General features: G+C 43.1%; 1 protein-coding gene across 1 annotated transcript in view; it reads right to left on the minus strand.

Moving 5' to 3' along the window:
- The window catches only part of SRGAP1 (SLIT-ROBO Rho GTPase activating protein 1), a 538,479-nt gene that overhangs the window by 141,002 nt on the left and 376,842 nt on the right, over nucleotides 1–20,635 (minus strand). Inside the window, exons 5-6 of the mRNA XM_086919057.1 lie at nucleotides 9,807–9,989; nucleotides 4,928–5,056 (exon numbers count right to left, since the gene is read on the minus strand). Of these exons, the coding sequence (XP_086775183.1) occupies nucleotides 4,928–5,056; nucleotides 9,807–9,989 (312 nt within the window). The remainder of the gene's footprint in view (nucleotides 1–4,927; nucleotides 5,057–9,806; nucleotides 9,990–20,635) is intronic.

The following is a 20,635-nucleotide window of genomic DNA, read 5'->3' on the forward strand; positions in this document are numbered from 1 at the left end:
GCTGAAAGCTCATGCTCCCTGCTATCTGCTAGCCAAACAGTACGAAAAGAAAGCTTGAGCAACCATTGATGAACCCAATTCTTTTTTTTAGTTTGGATCTAGATTTTTTTTAACTTACAACAATATTTTATATGAAGTTCAGTGTCTAAGGGTGACTTGGTACAGTTGTTTAGTGGACAAGTGCATAATAATAAAATAAGACAGCTGTACAGAGGGCTACAAATTGTAGCGTTATTTGCCAAATATTTGTATTCACAATATATACGTCTTTATTACAGGTGTTCTTGCAATAAACAGTGAAAAGTAAAGTGCTGCGCTAAGGATTTTCACCATTCCATTGGTTTGATTTGAGGATTTCTCCTCAATTCTCTTCCCCTGCCTTGCCCTCTTCTCTTCTTGTGCACTCCTCTTACTAGACTGTTATCTGTGACCCTGTTGAGTAAGAGTAATTGGACAATGCAAGATACCGGAGATGGACAGTGACACAAAGAGAGGAGTACAGCAAGTAAAGTGAAGTAAGGAAAAAAGGCGGTAGAGATAAAGATGATGTAGAGAAAAATATGAGGTAGGGAGAGAAATAAAGTATATAGAGAAAGATGAGGTAGCCAGTAGGAAAGAGAAAAAGAAAGGGGAAAATGTAAGGAGAGAAAGAGAGGTAGAGACGTCGGTGGTTTAAACGGGAGGTACAGAGAGAAGAGCGAGGCACATGAGTAAAGAGCTCCAAGGGAGTGAGGTAGAGAGCGCAGCAGTGGACCTGGAATGACTTTTAGAGACGGGAAGGCAGGCCAATACTGTCTCTTTAAGAAAGGCATAGGCGATAAAAACCCAAAAAAGCTGCCAGAAGAAAAATATTGAAAGGGCCCCTTTGTTGTTCATACTCCATCTACACTACTTCGGGCTCTATGGTGGTGCTGCAGCGCCTCCTGTAGCCCTAGTTCCAGCGCCACTGGAGAGTGGTAATGGCGAAAAAGAGATGAATTAGAGAGAGGTGAAAGTAGCGATAGCAAGAAGAAGACAAAGATAGATGAGGGAAAATAGAGGTGGAAGAAAGTGAGAGAGCGGAATGAGAAGAGGTATCAAAAAGCGGATCAGCTAAACATAGTAGTAGAAAAGAAAAAAAAGTAGATGGCGGAGTGAAGGGTAGAAAGAGAAATGTGGAAAACAAAAACACGAGTTGAGGGACTTACATGAAAGAGATAAAGAGAGTCGAGGTTGATAAAAATATAGAGCTGTGAGATCGAAAAAGAGACAGTGAGGTAGACAGATCTACAAAGAAGGAGGTAGAGAAAAATAGTTGAGGTCGAAGGGAGACTTACAATAGAGGAGGAGAAGAGAAGAGAGCAGCAGTGCAGTATCCTAGTAGATAGGGCTTTGTGCTGCTCTCTCCCTTTCATGCATTGCAGTGCAGCATGAAATAATAGTAAATGTATAGCCACGTTTCTGTTAAGCATGCTCAGCTGTCAAATGAGAAAAAGAAGCTTGTTTTTATGCGCTCAGCTGTTATGGCAGGAATTTTGACTGTTCCACTCACTGTACGTGGGGTGGTGGGTCGGGGGGAATGTTCGGTTAGTGAGAAAGGTGGGAGCCCTGGGCAACTGCCCACTTTGCCCATGCCTTAAAATGTTTCTGCCTGTCTCACTGGCAAAGCTTTAGACACTTTAAAATTCTACATTTTCACATAGAAAACTGAACAAAAAATAGGATGCCTTGAGAGACAAACAAATTGCCATATGCTAAATTCCAGGAGCCTATGGTCTGTGGACTAATCGACAGGTTGCAACGAGTGGGGGTAAATTGTACACAGACGTTTTGCAACAAGGTGTTACTTCTGTGATTCAACCAATGCACTTGTAAATCACATCGTAAAGTTACCATTCGCAGGGCATCACCAAATGTTCTGCATAATGAATAGTGATTAGGCAGATTGAAATTTGTGACTCCTCCCTATGATTTGTGACACATTGAGGGTTGTCTCCAAGGGACAGCAGACCTCTGTCCCTCTGTTTGCATTCCCAAACAGGATTTCCTTAAAGGAAATGACGATGCTTAAAAAAAGATTTCTGTTTGGGAAGACAGCAAGCGGAGCAGGATCACTGCCTGCTTACCCAGGGTTACCCATCATGATAGCTCCTGGGGAAGTTGTGCAACGTGGATACCTTCCTCTTTGTGAATCAGTTATCAACTTTTATGAGATGTCGGTAACTTTTTCTATGATTTGCGGCCAACACTTTGGTCACTAACCACTAATACATCTTGTTGCAAAATACATCACAAAACCTCATTTGTGATTCAGAAACACTTTCACATATTGCAAAAAGGGTTTAGTACATTCCGAATGCCTTTTCGTGAGCACATGCCCAGTGATTGTGCGAATCGCAGGGTTTGCAACCACAAAATGATTTAGTACATCAGGCTTGAAGTAACTAAGCACAGTAACTGAAGTCAGCGGCTGAGTCACTACGCTCCCATTTTGAGAGAGGCGGTCCAGTATTTGTTAGCTGAGGCAAGTTGGACCAAAACCCAAATCCAAAGCAGGTTATCCAACAAAGGGATCAGCAGGAAGGACCATCTGAGCAACTGCTTCCATTTGACATGCCCCTTGTGGATTGGGTTTAGGTGGCAATGAAAGGCATGGATGTTTACCACCCACAAATTTAGGAGCAGTCTTTCTCTAAGGGATAGAGCACCCCTGGTCATCTAGATGGCTGGATATAAGCAGATCTATTCTCTGAATCTCTCTATGAATAAATAGAAGCTAGACAACTGAGCTGTTCCGCTCCTATCCTTATTCAGTGTGATCCAGTTTGTCTAGGAATTAAGGTTTGTCAAGTTTTAAGGAACCACTGTTACATTTTAGTATCCTATGCATAGTGAGATGCAAGCAGTTTTGGTGTCAAAGGGCTTGTTGACTTCTAGAGTGGAAGAAGTGTTACAGAATCATTTTGTATGAATTGCTGAGAACCATATGCTGTGATCTCCAGTGCAGTTGCAAGGGTGACCGTCAGAAATAGAGTAGGTGCAAATGTTGTATTACTAGTATTTGTATGTCACTCAAAGAGTCATTAGTATGGTAGTGCAATGCATTTGTTTGTCAGAGGGTGACTTTCAAGATGGTTCCAAGGGTTCAATCTAAGACCAGTGCTCTTCAACTTCTGAGGATGTGCGGTCGGTAGTGTGAATGAGTTTGCGTCAATGTTAAATGGTGAATGTGTCGGTGGCACGAAGTGCTGGGAAGCATGAATGTGAACTGATTGCAAAAGAGTGGAACAATTAGAAACGATGGGGAGCACGGTTTGGGGGATGTTTGTGAGGATCAATAATATAAGGAGATGTCTGTTAGAGCTGGAAAAACAGTCTTCAACTCCAGCTTCTTTACATGGAAAAGGGGAGTTCACTGAGGACCAGGCGTTGTGCACATGAGGGTGATGGGCGCCTGCCAAACAAATTCTGATGAATTAGTAGTCTTTGTTACCTGAGTGCCAGAAGGTTCAAAGGGAAGACCCACTAAAGGTTTGGTCTTCTGAGCCCATAGGACTAGTCACCTATAAATATGTGTAAGATTTAGTGTAAGGGAGGCTTGAACTCCTTCTACCGACCCAGTGAGAAGCATAATGCATATGCACACATGACATCCTCAGAAAGGTCAAGCTAGCCTCAACACAGGAGGCCATCACAAACAATAATCTCTCTTGCTCCCAAATGCTGCCAAACGGCTTGCTATGGAAACAGACAGATATTAGGTATGGGGTCTAGACTCTATCTGAAGTGGGGAGGGAAGCGGGGGGAGAAACATTATCCAGAGAGATGTGCACTACTGGTCTGATGAACAAGAGGGGAAAATAGGACTTGCACTCATTTACAAAAAAGGCCAAAGCTGGAACAGCAGAGTGAGAACTTGCAGAGAATTCATGGCCACCTCAAGAGGGACATCTCGTGGGCTGTTTGTTTTAATTTGAAGAAGAAGAAGAAGAAAAAAACAAGAATAGGGAGGGAGAGGAGGGAGTGGATTCTGTCTCCCCTAGTAATTTTATTAAACAAAAAGGAATCCACTCGTACAGTGGTAGTGGTCCCTACAATGGTGGGGAGCACACAGTGTTGTATAAATACCCCTCACACACCAACAGGCTCCTTGGTGTCATGCTTCATCATCGGGGCCTTCGCACCCCTCTACGGGATGCGGCGTGCTGCGACTCACGACTACGTAGGAGCACTTACGTAGTCGTGAGTCGCAGCACGCCGCAAGAGTGGATTCCTTTAGGTTTAATAAAATGTTTTAATTTGAAGCCACCCGTAATTTTATTATGAAGTGTTTTGGAAGGAAAAGCAAGTATTCTGTCTGTGGCCATCAGAACACGTGGGGCATCCTGACAGGTTATTATCTACATTGACCTGGCACATTTATAGATAGGAGTTCTGGTACACTTTCTTGCCAATCATGTCAGAAAGCAAGTGCTACTGTAGAACGCAGAGGGCCATAGAACCACAGCAACTGATATGGAGTCAAAGACAAATGAAGCACTGGAGTCAAAGCAAGCACTAGCGGGGTTGTACCTGGCACTGCCAGGACTGAGTTGAGAACTGGAAATGATGCCAGCATCTGCAGCATACACCCTTGGGCCCAGACAGACCAAAGGGCCTGAATTCCTCATCCACCTCTTATTCCATTCTCTCTTTTGTATTGTGATGCTACAATAGGAAACCTTCAGAGCGTTAGTTCAGAGCAAAAAGAAATGCACTTTATAAACTTTTTATTAAGTGCTTAAGGAGAGTGAAATCTTTTAGTTCCTTATGTTACCTTGAGTCAAATTGTATTTGCTTTAGCCACTAATACTCATGCAGCAACATTTTGAAAACGGTCCTTTCGGTTTTATTTTTGCATTAGCAAACTTTTTTGTAAGCTGGTCCTGATCATCAACAAATTACTCACATCAATGAGATCCGATAGGTCGTGGATGTAATACTTGAATACAGAGGCATTGCTGGCTTCGAGGGTTAGCAGGTACTCATTCCGCGCCTTGATAGACTTGAGCTTGTTCTCAGAGTACTTAGCTTGGCGCTGTAAAGGAAAATGCAGAACAAAATAAAAATGGTAAATGGGCACTCTGCATTACAATGGATTGTACATAGAAGGATGGATTGTTAAAGTTAAACAGAACTCCATCTACAAACCGAAGATTCCCTTTCCTCCAAGAATCACTCTTGATCAGAAGTCTATAAATCCCAAAACAAATATCATAAATATACTTCTCCTGCGTAGTGGGAGGGTAAAGAAAGGCCTCCGCTGGGGCTTATCAAAATAAAATCCCATGGCAAATGCTATTTCAGTGATCTGCTACCCAAAAACTTATATAGCACTTCAGCATGATTTCCGAAACTTGCAAATTATATAGAGAAAGAAAGAGAGGCACAGTGGCATACTGCAATAGCATTTCAAGATGTGATCTAATGAGGAGAACAGGATTAGAACTAAGACCTTTGGGTTTCCTAGTCGACACCAGTAGTACAGAATGCCACTTCATGTTGGGACTTCAAGACTTACTTGTGATAAGCACAGGCTTCTTTTAACTAAATAATTTGCCAGATTGTATGCAGCCTTATAAAATACCCAGTAAGCACTCTGTCATAAGGCTCACATCACTGGCTCCACGACCAACTTAATGTCTCACAAGGAGTACACAATACAGATGGCGTGGCCTACTTTCAAAGCACGATCATGTCATCTACCTTTCTATACAACTGATTCTTCCTTGCCAGATGACCAGCAGTTTGGAGCAATTCGCATTCCACCACTACTCTCCGCTTATTTTAGAGTATGAGATTTGGAGATGCAAAACAGGAAGAGTAATCCTCTGTAGGTCCCATTTTATGCAGAACGCATTTCAAGTGTAACGCACTAGTCCACCAGAGGTATGCATATTGATTAAACTTTACGTCGCTTGTAAGATAAACTGTATTTACTCACAAAAGAAACCTCAAACCAAGCAATGCTCAGTTCAGAAAACATTCTACAATTTACGTATATGTTCTAAATCTTAAAAATGGAGAGTATCTACACTATCTTGGAAGCACACACTGTACATCTCAAAAACAATACCTTTCAACTATTTAGCAAATACAATGAATGTTTCTGAGCTTAATTTTAAATGCGAGCTTGCCTTTGAACAGTTTTTAGATGACATTGAGCCGCTTCAAGCTAGATCTTTATATTTGCAGTTCAGATATGGGACTTTACCATTACACACTAGAAGAAGTTCTTGGGCCAACGCACTTGTTTCACCTATATGCCCTGTGTGTCTGGATAAATCAGAGACTATAGAACACTTTCTCTTTTTCTGTCCTGCATATAATGATCATCGGAAAAAATGGATCATCCCTGTGTGCCGCATTTTATCTTGTATTCGCCCTTCTGATGCCAGTAGGATATTTACATCTGATAATACCAGGTGGCTTGTATTTGCACTAACTAGTATCTCTTGTATGCGTGGCAAAAACGTTTGAAGCTTTTATCAATCTAACCCTAGCACATGCTAAATAGTATTGATTGAAATGAACTGTTACTACTGCTTTTTTTTTACTTACCCTGATCTGAGAGTATGTGATATATTTTTTTATTGTAATTGCTGCTATTTGGAATATAATATTTTTACCCAATTTTATTCAACTGTTTTTATTTTGTATTATGATGTTTTTATCTCTGTAAATGATCAATTTCTTTTTTGATCGAATAAGTTTACTTACTTACGTATATGTTCTAAATAATGGAGAGTGACTACACTATTTTGGAATCACACACTGTACATCTCAAAAACAATACCTTTCAACTATTTTGCAAATACAATGAATGTTTCTGAGCTTTTCATCTAAACAATTAATGTCAAAGATTTCTCCACTGCGCCAACACCGTGTTTTGAGAATAAAACAAGTTATAACACTTTTTATCTTATGTGGACTTCGTCCCGAGTAGTAACACGTACAATAACTACACTTTTCATTTCACACTACAGTGACTCTTCTAAGACAGTGTTGTTCAACACCCCCTGTGATAATTATCAGGTAGCCATCCAGGAAGTCACTTCTCATCTAAGGAATGCGAATACTAATTAAATACAGCAGCTATAGTTTACTACAATTTCTAGCACTTTTAGTAAGTATGTATTGCCAATCCCCAAGCCAGCTAATGTACCAACGAGTTTTCACAATACACGTTTAATATTTCATGAATACATTAATTGAAACTGATTATTCTAAATTCTGTTCAATTTTTAAGCCAGTAAACTGAGCTGTCAGCACATTACTTTGGCTAGCACAAATAACCAAACTGCTAGGGAAACCATGCCATGGTTTCCTGCATTTCCATCTCATTCAAGGTTGTTCTAATATTGCCATAGGAAGGCCAATGTTGGTTTTTTAGCATTTTAGGTTGTTTTTGGCTTTTCCCGCTCACATACCACCCGTCTTGACTTATCATCCATTTTGCCCCATGAAGAAGAATAACATTTCCAATTATCCTCGGCAGGGTGACAAGCAACAAGCTTTTTCCAAACGATCTATCAGTTGAACAGGCCAAAAAACAAATATAACTTCCCATTCCTATTTTCTGTGGACCTTCAAGTGAAAGATCAAAGCATAAAATGGCATCTGGAGAATAGCAGAGAGGCGCTTAAGAGGCCCAGGAAGAACAGGAGGAGCTGAGAACCTTTGTTCAATCCATTTTATAGGACTTTTTCCATCGCTCTGGTTGAAAGAAAAATTTTCAGAAGAGGTGGGGATCTGCAACCCGCACTTTGCGAGTTTTCCCAGGGTACTGATAAGAAGTTCTGCTTTGGAGCTCCTGGAATGATAAAACCTCTTAATGCCCGGCATGCTTCTCAGTTTAATGCCGCAAAGAGAATACATAAGGAGGATGAGGGGGTCTCAGCATTTTCTGCTAAATCCAGACTCTCCACCCTATCGACAGTCTTCCTTCTAAAGTTGTTGCCACCCAAGCAAGAGAAGTCAACTCTCTTTCCGAAAGTTTGCGTTATATTGCATGAAGTGCAGGAAAGTTATTTCTGTTGTCGAACAAAGTGCAGCAGTTGGTCATCACCCAACCATCATATTCAGAGGATATCAAAATTAACAGAGAAAGCCAGTTGGCTGAAGTAGGTATAAACATTTCACTGAGGCATGGTGGTCTGACAATGTTTTTATTTCTCAGCCCCAAAACATGCTGATATTAACCTAATCACTTAACAAAACATGATGACATGCTAAACTCACAAGTATTCACCTTGACAATAGAAGTTTATACCATAACAATCATAATAATGTGTTCTCAGACTGCCTGAAATTTCACACTAGGTAAACAGATCCACAGGGTTTTTGTGATTTATATCAATGATCGAACCTGTTGATAAGATTTAATTTGTGTTCACTTGAATATGGTGGCAGATTATTTTAGAAATATGCCACGTGTTATTCAATGTAATTAATTATTTTATTGTGATGAAATATATTAGCAATTGGAAAGGGATACTATAAATACATGGACATTATGTAATTTCAGCAATGCATAAATAACAAGGCAGTGAAACACTGTAGTCAGTTCTTTAATGGAATAAGGTAGCATTTTTTTCATGTCACGTTGTCTGTTTTTCTGGCACTTTAGTAACACACCTTAGGTTAAAAATAGGTCTGTTTAGGCCAAAAACTGTTACAATGTCAGAGGCTGTATTGTTGGGTAAACGTCAGTTGCTTTTGGAAGGATATTTTCTCAACTGATGCTGCAGAGACCACGCCACATGTGCAGGCTCATTGGGGATGCTGGCTCATAATGGGTGATTTGCAGTGAACATTTATATGCATGCAGGAAAGTTCCTTCTCTAAAGGAAGTTGACCACACTCACTGTTTGTAAGTTTCAAAAAATCGTTATTGGCACATAAACACATAAATAGTTTGTGTGTCAATAAAGATGTTTTTGCGACTTATAAACTGAGAGGAGTGCTGTCAACTTCCTTTTAGAGAAGAACTTTCCCGTATGTTACAGCAGGCCTGACCGCCGACATGCAGCCTGAATATCAAAACCTGCACATTGATGGCTCGTAATATCTAAATCCAAATAGTAATAGTTAGTATTGATTTTCTATCCTTAACTCCACATATATGTAACTTTGTGATTATTTATCTTCGAGGTATGTAGATGTGAAGTTAGGAATACTACATCTACACTTCCGTACATGTACGTACTTTTCCATACCTTGCCCTGGATATTCTTTACTCTATATTCATGATATTCTGGGGGTCGATAATCCATAGTACAACCCAATAGGCAACATAGTGCATTCTAAGGTGCTCGCATTATTGGGGGAAGACACACACACGCACGGACACATGCACGCACATGTACACGCACACACACAGAACCATTGAAGGAAATTAGAAGCTGTTGCCTTAAAAGCGCTCGAAATCACATCCTCTGCCCTGCAGCTCTCCAACACCGCAGGTCCTGTGATAAGTAGCTTTCCTCCAGGAGACACACTTGAACAGAGAAAATTACAACTTTCAGGGCTTACTTAAGTAATCAAAGCACCTGCTTATACAAGGTGCATTAAGCCAGGGTTGAGAAAAGTAATATTATATTAGCTTATCCACTACTGTACACAAAAAAGTGCAACTGGCCTACATAATCGATTCACAAACAGTTTGGCAAACATTGGTGACAATTTAACGCAGAAAATGAATTCCTTAATGAAATCCTAAGAAGCGTCCCTGGAAAACCTCCTACACAGTGCTGATGTGCATATTCTTCATCAACCCCAACGCTTACTTTTTCTTTCATTTTCTCAATCTTCTTCACAGAGCTGCGCCTTTGGTGCTTGTCTTCCAGTCGGATATGGAAGGCTGGGTCTCCTGACCTGCCAATCTGCTTTTCTTCTTGCTTCTCAGCTTCTTTGAGCTTGCTTTCTGCACTAATGCTCTCCGCGTGGTACATGTGGTACGTTTTCATGACCTAGGGATGAGGTAGCAGATAACTATGAAAATCAGAAATTCAGAAAACAAACACAGTTAAAAAGCCTTCAATACTCAATAACGTAGTTGAACTGAACTAGACTATGGGGCCGATTAGGAGGTCCGTCCGCCACCCCAGAGGAGGAGGGACCGTCCGCAGGGGCAGCGGCGGTCCCTCCGTGCTGATTAGGATGTGATCACCACCCTGGCGGTCACATCCTGTATATTTAACATTGCGGCGGGTGCTGCTTGAAGCAGCACCCGCCGCAATGTTAAAAAAGCATGTTTTCCTTTGCGTGCACGAAGCTGCAGGCACCGCGTGGTGGTTGCCGCTTCGTGCACGCAAAGGCAGGGGGGTACCATAGGTATCCCCCATGTGCACCCCCCACCCCCCTTCACCCCTGGGGGCCCGCAACGGACCCCCAAAGAAAAGTCCGTATGCCTTTCCACAGCGGAAATGCCGCTGTGGAAAGGCATAGGACCGCCGACATCTTAATATGGCTGGCTGTGTCTGATAGACACCGCCATCCATGTTAGAGCTTTTCCGCCGCGGTCGGAAGGCGTCCGCGGCGGAAAAGCGGCAGACAGAAAAAAGATCCCCCAGCCATCTTAATCTGGCGGGGGGTCTTTTTTCAGTCCGCAGTGGTTAATCTGCATCCTCCGGGCCAGCGGTGGCTTCCGCCGGCCCGGAGGATGCGGATTAACCGCAATCCTAATGAGCTCCTTAGTTCACAATATTGAGTTGCACAATGCATCAGTGAAGTAAGCAAAATGTGTCAGGGGATTGCAGGGGGTGATGCTGTGATCAGATCCAAGGAAGACATGTCATGATAGACAGAAACTTGACTCTGCCGCTGAAAGACAACTTCAGAGCAAGCCACTGGAAGCCAGTGCAGATTTGATGTGGTTGGTGTGGTTGAGTCTAGCAGTCAAATTCGCAAAGATATCTCCAGTGTATTTGACACTTTAGACTCAAACAAATAATGCATGCAGGCAAAGGTTATATACAATTCACAAAGATACATTGCATTATACATTGTTAAGTCTGAATGGGTGCGTACAATGGGTTTCCTTGCTGAGAGACCACGGATTCGCAATCATCTTAGAATGGGTTACCAAATACAGCAAATCTATACCCAAATTAACCAAGTGTAAGTAGAACAAAAGGTTGGGAAATTGCACCAGCCACTGCCTATTTTTAAAAGGTTTGTAGGGTGGCACAAGCCAGAGGAAATATATCCTCCTACTATCCCAAACCATTTGTCCCGAAATATACCAGTTGACCAAGTTGAAATTCTGATCGGTGTAGATGATAAGACCACTGTCTATCCATAATATCATAATTTAGACTTATATAGCCAAGATCACATTACCTTATTTTAATAGCATTATGGTCCAATATAATATATTTATAGAGTAAGCCTTTATCTTTTTTTCCCACAATATTAAAAATACTGCAATATTCAATATATTGTAAGGCAAAGACTGACCCTTATAAAGCCTAGCATTTTCATTTATCTCCATGTTTCAACCACCACCTCTGTGAGTATTTTAAAAAACTATTGAAAAATATACCTTTTCCAACTTGAAGCTAACCGATCTGTTAACCCGCGAGCAATTACTTTCTAGCTAATTCAGCAATACCACCTTCAGATAGCAAGCTTTAAGGCATTCCACATTTTAGCTATAAATTACTCTTTCTGCTAAGAATAGACTAGCTAAACCTAATAGCAGGTACCGGCATTAACAGAAATTAGTTTTTCAACCCTACTAAAACCATGTTTTGCTAAGAATTTCTTTAATTAGAAAATTAGCTTAATTCAGATTATGTGGGTGTACGCAGAATGGACATGACTGAAATGTTTTGTTAGCTGCACGAGCAAGGTTAACCAGTGTGTTTGAGCTACATTAGAGGTTTTATGGAGTGTTCTTTTAAATAAAACAAATCAGAACACAACTATTTCACAGTTATGTCTGTAATTAACTCAGAAACATAGACTGTGGTGTTTCACAATTACCACTCAACACAATAATGAAAAAGAAAGTTGAATTCAAAAGATGCAAGATGGCATCAACAGACCATTGACACAGACAAGTGGAGAGCTTGATCTTGGATAACTGACAAAGGGTTAACTGAGCCAAACGGGAAGACAAAGGGTACACAGAGAAATACAGGAAGGGAATTGGGGTCAAGAGAAGTGGTCAATAGTCCCTCACATCAAACAAAACCGCACATTGTACGGTGGCCAAAACATCGTCATATGAGTGGCATTTACCAAGCAATTGGCTACTATAGAGAATAAAAGGAAAAAGAACCCTTTTTTCCGTGCCCTCCTGTAGCTCACACCCACTAGTTGGCAACTCCAAACAGCAGATGTTATTGCTCTGTGATTGGGTTAAGCACACCTATTGATGAGAAGTTCTGAAAGCACCCATTTCAGGATGCCCACTTGAAAGGACTCAGAGTATAATAAAGCAACATATGAATTCGTCCTTTCACTTGGCAAATTTGGAAAACACACAAAGTTCAATTAGATAGCACACTTTTGAAGGAAATGCTGGGATATAAGCACAGAGAGATTTAATTACAAGATACATGAAGGATGGGGTTCACACAGTGCTTAATTTGTCAAAAGAAACTAATTAATAAATAAGTGCCAGGACCATGGTCAGGAAGCCATTACATCTTACATCCCCACATTGCCCCTGCCAATGACAGTAGCAGCACAACAACTAACCATCACACTCCTTCAAGTGCTACAATTCAAACTTTAAATATACATTAAACAGGACTAATATCTGTCACCCAAGCTATTTTTACATCTTTGGGCGAGCGGTATTAATTAGTCAATTTAATGTACATTGAATTTTTGAAGAACTGTTATGCTCATCACAAAATTAAACTAACAACGCCACCATGTGGGACGCTGTTATAAGTGCTGGTGTTGACAATTAAGTGCCAACACCAGAAAACACCGGCTCAAATTATTGTTTTGTATTGTAATTGCATTTGTATAGCGATTTCTACCCTTGACGAGGCGTCGAAGGGTTTTTTCGGCGAGTAGGATGCTACTCCGGGACCCATAGAGAATTAGTGTTGAATTAGTATAGTGCATGGGTACTCACAAAGTTTCTCTCGGGGGCCAAATTTACAGTGTGGTTTATGTCCAAGGGCCGCACCGGTGGGGACTATGAGGTTGATCACAGGTCATGGCAGCGGACGCCTTCGTCCACTGAGCCACCAGACCCGGTATATATATATATATCTCTCACTCCCTCTCTCCCTCCCTCTGTCTCATTCACTCTGAATGTCTCACTCTCTATGTCTCCCTCTCCATCTCTGTCTCCCTCTCTCTATTTCCCTCTCCCTCAGTTGCCCTCTCCCTCACTCTGTTTCCCTCTCCCTCACTCTGTTTCCCTCTCCCTCACTCTGTTTCCCTCTCCCTCAGTTTCCCTCTCCCTCACTCTGTTTCCCTCTCCCTCCCTCCCTCTGTCTCCCTCTCTCCTTCCTTCCCTCTGTCTCCCTCTCTCCTTCCCTCTCCCTCCTTCCCTCTCCTTCCCTTTCCTTCCTTCCCTCGGTCTCCCTCTCTCTCCCTCACTCTGTCTCCCTCACTCTGTCTCCCTCACTCTGTCTCCCTCCCTCGCTCTCTCCTTCCCTCGATCTCTTCTTCCCTCGCCCTCCCTCTCCCCTCGCCCTCCCTCTCCCCTCGCCCTCACTCTCCCCTCACCCTCACTCTCCCCTCACCCTCACTCTCTCCTTTCCTCTCTCTCTCCTTCCCTCGCTCTCTCCTTCCCTCCCTCTCCCCTCGCCCTCACTCTCTCCTCACCCTCACTCTCTCCTTCCCTCACTCTCTCCTTTCCTCTCTCTCTCCTTCCCTCACTCTCTCCTTCCCTCACTCTCCCTCGCTCTCCCTCCCTCGCTCTCCTTCCCTCGCTCTCCTTCCCTTGCTCTCCTTCCCTCGCTCTCCTTCCCTCGCTCTCCTTCCCTCGCTCTCTCCTTCCCACTCCCTCCTTCCCTCTCCCTCATTCACTCTCCCTCCTTCACTCTCCCTCCTTCACTCTCCCTCCCTCTCTCCTTCCCTCGCTCTCTCCTTCCCTCACTCCTTCCCTCCCCCTCCCTCACTCTTCCTCCCTCTCTCCTTCCCTCACTCTCTCCTTCCCTCACTCACTCTCTCCTTCCCTCGCTCTCCCTCGCCCTCCCTCTCCCTCTCCTCGCCCTCACTCTCTCCTTCCCTCACTCTCTCCTCCCTCACTCTCCCTCCCTCGCTCTCCTTCCCTCGCTCTCTCCTTCCCTCGCTCTCTCCTTCCCTCGCTCTCTCCTTCCCTCGCCCCCTCCTTCCCTCACTCTCTCCTTCCCTCCCTCACTCTCCCTCCCTCACTCTCCCTCGCCCTCACTCTCCTTCCCTCCCTTTCCCTCCCTGTCTCCCTCCCTCCACCTTGCCTGTGTGTGCCCAGGCTGAGACAGCTTCTGGGCAGGCAGACACACAAACACAGCCTCACCGGAGCACTTCACGTGTCTTCAAAAGACCATTCGTTTGTTAATGAGGCTTTGTCACCTCTTAGCCCCCCTGCAGCCCCACTCTGACTACGAAGGGAATCGCCCGGCCCCCACAGAGCAGCAGTCTGAGTCGCGCTGCCGCAGGGGTGTTTGCTGACACTGTAAAAAAAAAAAAATTTTAAACACGCTACATGTCTGCAGTCCGCGGGCCGCCAGGGAAGGCTTGCCGGGCCGCCACCGGCCCGCGGGCCGTACTATGAGTACCAGTGGTATAGTGTAACATGCAAGTAAATTTTAAGTGGTGGATACGTTAGTCAGTTATTTGGATTTGGAAGGAGAGCACAAGGATAGAAGAGGAAAGAAGGTTTGTATTTATATAGCGCTTCTAACCCCTGATGGGGTGTTGAAGTGCTTTTTTTGGCGAGTAGCATGCTACTCCGGAAACCCATAAAGGATTAGTGGTGAATTAGTACGGTGAAATATGAAAGTAATTTGAGTGGTGGATATTAGTCAGTTATTTGAGTGAGAAGGATAGCGAAGGGATAGAACAGTTTACATTCATATAGCGCCAGTTACCCCTGCTGGGGTCTTGGAAGCGCTTTTCTGGAGAGTAGCAGGATGCTCCGGAACCCATAAAGGATTAGTGTTGAAAATTAGTATAGTGAAATATGAAGTAATTTGAGTGGTGGCTATGTTAGTCAGTTATTTGGATTGAGAGGGGTAAAAAAGGAAAAAAGGTTTGCATTTATATAGCGCTTGTAACCCTGATGAGGTGTTGAAACGCTTTTTTGGCGAGTAGCACGCTACTCTGGAACCCATAAAGGATTATTGGTGAATTAGCATAGTGGAATATGGAATTAGAGAAGTGAACATGCTAGTCTGCCATTTTGATTGAAAAGGATAGTGGAGGGACAGAAGAGTGAAGGATTTCTTTTTTTAGGTCATAGCAGTAGGAGGAGGCTTTTGGATGAGTAAAAAGGGTTTTTGGAGGGGAAGAGTTTAGAAAGATTTGTTTTGGGGGATCGTTATAGTAAAACAGGTGCCAGATGATGCAAGGAGGGGTAGAGTAGGAGAGAGTCAAAAAAGGGTTATTTGGGGGAACATAGTAATGGTATTGGGTTTGGGATAAATGAGAGAGTGGGTGTAGAGGATATAATGATAGATGTATAGGGTGAGAGATAGGGTAGTGAATTGGAAAGAGTAGTAGAAAGAAATGTGAGATGAGTCAAAGTTGGGCTAGAAGATATATTGAAAGAAGTGGCTGAGAAACAAGGTAGTGCATTGAAAAAGCTAAATTAGAAGAAAGTGATAAATATATAGATCCAGTACCTTGAAAGTATGCACTGTTTCACAAATTCGACCCTTCTAGCTTTGAGTAAGTTGAACTCCTAACACTGCAAAATACAAGTCGGCTGTCACAAAGGTTGAAATACTTGTATATATTCAAAGAATATTCAATAAGACTGTGCTTTTTGATAGATTTAAGATTGGTATTAAGGATTTGTTGAAACAGAACAGTAGTTTCTGATGTACAACAACATTGTTTGTGGGGAGAATTGAAGGTGGTGGTCACATGTAACAATTCCTTCTCTCCTAACACCTGCTTGGATGTTAATATTAACTATGTTTTAAAAACAGAACGAAGAACAGCATAATATGACCTATTGTTCTATGTGTTTAGTCTATTATGCTTCTTCCTATAATAATTACTATAACAATTATGCTAGGGCAGTTGGGTTACATTTAATAACTGACAATCATTGTACCAATCCCATTGTATTCATTAAGGACAACCTTGTGAATATTTGACATGATATTTCTATAGTTATTTTGACTTTGCATTCAACTTCAACAATTAGGGCCTTATTGAGAGTTGCCATGAGAACAGAAACGCATTCAGTTCCTAGAAAACATTATAAATGCACATGCAGAATTTCTGCCACATAGTGTTAGTTTGATGGGGGAAATTCCACTGGGGGATTCTCCAGTATATTTAGCATCCCCCCCACCTATCAGACGATTTTCCATTGGCTTTCAACACAAAGTTCCTGACTACAAGTTCATGGCTAAATTCCGATCCCTTTCCAAACATAATTGTCACACCCTGGCCAAATTTTATCACAGGGAAGAGGAGCATAAAAAAGACACATGTGGAATTTGGTTTGTTGTATAATGATTCTGCACCTTTAGCCTCATTTTGAAGTTGAAAACTCGGAATAGGAGGCATATGCTACATGTGGAAAAATACTTCAGCTTGGGTAATGGTATTACCACGGGTAATAAAATCCCACTTTCTTCTGCCAAACTAAAGTGGGACTACATCTGGCACTTACTAATTAGTAGTTCTGTAGGAACATTCAGTGCACAGACAGCATTAGAGTTATCTGTTGTGGGATTGTTACAAGCTCTTATAGTTCTCTATTTTGCAATGCCAACATGAGACATGGCGATGACATTTTTGCTGCTTACCATCACATCAACAGGAAGTCACTTTTCGCACACTGTGGTGAAGCAGAGTGTAACAGAGCACCCAAGCCTCTTTTACTGTTTAGACTTGGATATCTCAGTGCAATAACAATCCCCTTGGCAACCAATTATTTTTAAAAGTAATCTTAATAATATAGGCCGGAAAGAGTATGTAGATAACACTAAGGGCCCGATGTAGATAATTTCATTTTACCGGTTCATAAATACCGATTGATACCGAATCGGTATTTATGAATCGAAAAACTGTATGTAGGTAAAAAATGGAAAAAAAATACTGAATCGGTGACAGTCGGAATCCTGACTCGGTAAATACCGATTCGCTAATCTCCGAATCGGTAATCACCGATTCGGAATCACCCATTCAACCCTATGGACCTCCAGGCCCATAGAAATGAATGGGAGATACCGAATTGGAGATTACCGATTCGGAGATTACCGAATCGGTATTTACAGAGTCGGTAAAAGCCGATCTCGAAAATTGAGTCTTAGGAAATTGTGTGATAGGAATTTGTCTAATGGAAACACACAGGTGATCATTGTCCATGTCTGCCCACAGGAGAGTGCAGCGCAGGGAGGGGAGGCAAGTGCACCAGCAACGGCTGCGAGGGAGAAGCCCACATACAAAGCAGGACACAGCACTGTCCCTGAGGACACTTCACACCATGCAGGCACCCACAGCAATGGAGGAAGACACCACAGCACAGCCACTGTCACCCCTGCTGTTTGAGACACAGACTCCGGCAGTACCTGCAGGTGCCACAAAACCAAGCTCAGGGTACTCTGTGCACTTGAGGCCAAGGAGGCAGGACGTTCCACCACTCAGGATACTGGAAAGCTCTGATGAGGAAGAGGTGGAGGTTCAGACACCTAGCACTCCAGCAGTGGCTGGCAACGCAGGGCAATAGGGGTCATTAGGATCTGGGCGTGCAAGTGCCCGTGGTCGTAGGGCATGTGAGCGAGAAGAGGGGCATGATATGCAGGGGGTCTTTGCCGGTTTGGAAAGCACTATGGTGAGGATCCAGTGCATGCAGGCCAAAGGGATCATGGCAGTGCACAGACAGGTGCGCATCCTCAATAGCAGGATGTCAAACATTGAAAGGGGGATATGCTCCATGGCCCTAGGAATGGAGTCCATGGCCAAAGGAATGGAGTCCATGGCAGAGGGGGTGAGGGACATGGGTGTGTGCTTGTGTTCCCTCTGTGACAGGCTGGAAAGTGACCAGACAGAAAGGCGCAGGAATAGGCACGAACTGAAGCAGATGAATAAATACATCAACCGTCTGGCAACTGCAACCACCCTGCTATGCCGCCGGTCAGTGAACATGCAGACTGACATTGTACACTGCTGCAGTGACTTGTCCAGGTGGATGGGGAGGGTGACCTCTGCTAGTGAGGTACTGCTGACTCAGTGACACGTGTGTCGTGGACACAGAGGACTCCACAAGCAGGAGTGGATCCAGCACGCCTGTACAGGATGTTCGCCGGAGCAGCAGGCTTCATGCAGATGACCCTGGCACCACTGCGCAAGTTGGACCCCTGCCCCGTGGCTCCCACAACATAATGCGTAAACGCAAACATTAACATTTCATCCCGAACAAAGGACAGGTCACAGTGAAGTGAACTTTGGCCACCCAGTGTGAAAAGTGGATTTTATTTGGTTCATGTGGTCTTGAATATGTGGAGTCCAGTAGTGCATATTAAACAGAGTGCTTCAAGAAGTAAACATGCCTGTGTATCATTACTCTATTAGAAATATCTGTTTGTGATTTCTGCGCGTCTCAGTCTGCCATCTGTTGCTGGCGCTGCACCTGCTGCATTGTCATCGGCTTGTTCTGTCCCATCATCTATGTCCTCATGATATGTGAGACTCTTATGGAGGCACCTAAATCTGCTTTTAAGCAGTCCAAAAGTGCGTTCCACAACGCAACGTGTTGTTCTGTGTGCCACGTTGTAACGCTTTTCGCTCCTGGTGGATGGATTCAGGTAGGGGGTGAGAACAAATGAACGCAGGGCATATGCACTGTCACCTGGGTGGAAAATGACATTTTGATTAGTCACATACTCATGCTTGATCCTTCTGCATTGACTATCAGGGTGTCTCACACTTACTTACCTAGCAGGTATCCATCCCCAAAATCACCAGCCACAAGGCGTCTGTATATCCCACTATTCTGGAATATGTAGGAGTCGTGGGTACTCCCTGGAAATTTTGCAACAATGTCCGTAATCATGTTGGCAGCGTTGCAGATCACCTGCACATTGATTGAATGCGTAGACTTCCGGTTTCTATATATGTGTTCTGTTGCTGCAGGTGGGCATAGTGGGATGTGCGTCCCATCGATACAGACTATGATGTGCGGGAACTGTGCAAGTTGATAGAAATCGGTTTTTGTCTTTGCTAGTTCAGCAGGTGTGTCAGGGAACTCAATTTAGTGTTCCATCCTCTGCATCATGGCGTCAAGGAATTTTCTGAAGAAATGTGACAGGCAGCTCTGGGACACCCCACCTACCGCAGCAATCACATGCTGGTAGCTCCCAGAAGAAAGAAAATGTAGGCAGCACAACACCTGCACGTGGGGTGGGATGGCGTGTGCTCTTGGGGTTGGGTGTTCCAGATATGGGTGGAGGTCCCTGATCAAGTCCAGGATGGTTCTGGGGTGGAGTCTGTATCTTTGCAGGATTTCAGCTTCAGTCAGTTGGAAGAGGGTAATCCTCTGCCTATACACCTGATCCTCCCTTAGCCAGACCCTCTCTCCTGCTGCCTGTATACGTAGCCGCCTTGTCATGATGTAGAAAGCTGCCATTGTGGTTGCAGTGTTGCATTTTGGGGCCTTCTTTTATAACCTGTACCTGGTTTCCACCTGCTTTCAACCCATGGTAATTACTGACTCTTAAATACCGATTTTCATGGGATTCGGTATTTTTGGGATTTCCTACATCTCGATATGCCATTTTTACCATTTCTTATTTACCGACTCGGTAAATAAGAATTCGGTAAGTTCCGAATCGGAAAATTACCATTCCTTACTTCCCGATTCGGAAAATAAGTATTCGGTATATTCCGATTCGTGAAATACCGATTCGGTATTTTACCGACTGGTTTTTACCGATTCTGTACATTTTTTATCACATATATCTCAAATCTTTTATACCGGTCGGTAAGGGCCGAATTTACCGATTTTCGGCCGTTACCGACCGGTATTTGCCTACCTACATCGGGCCGTATATGTTTTATTTAATTACATACATGGTTTAAAATTCTAGTTTTATCCCTTATATAATTTTAGAGTATAAAAGACTACAAAATGCTCTCAAACAGGCCACACAACTTGTCAGTAATACATAAAGATGGAGAATCAATGTTCCCAAAACAAGCAATATTAAACAACAGTGAATATCTGCCAGGAGAGCACAAACAAACTCCTTGGGAGTAATATCAGTTGGCTGGTGAACGTCTGTCCTCAGATTAATTCCTCGCTGAGGCAAATTCTTCAGTTCTTCTTCATACTCTAGCCAAGAGACTTTCCCTCTCTCAATTATTTTCATCTTTTTTTCAGAAAAAGTTAAGTTAAACCTAATATATATGATGATAATCTTTGTTTGAAAGCCTGCTTTGACCACAGACTTATGAACAGCTCCATGGTAATGGTGCAAATCACTCC

Source organism: Lissotriton vulgaris, chromosome 1_1, assembly GCF_964263255.1.
Source record: "Lissotriton vulgaris chromosome 1_1, aLisVul1.2, whole genome shotgun sequence".
NCBI classification, from domain to species: domain Eukaryota; kingdom Metazoa; phylum Chordata; class Amphibia; order Caudata; family Salamandridae; genus Lissotriton; species Lissotriton vulgaris.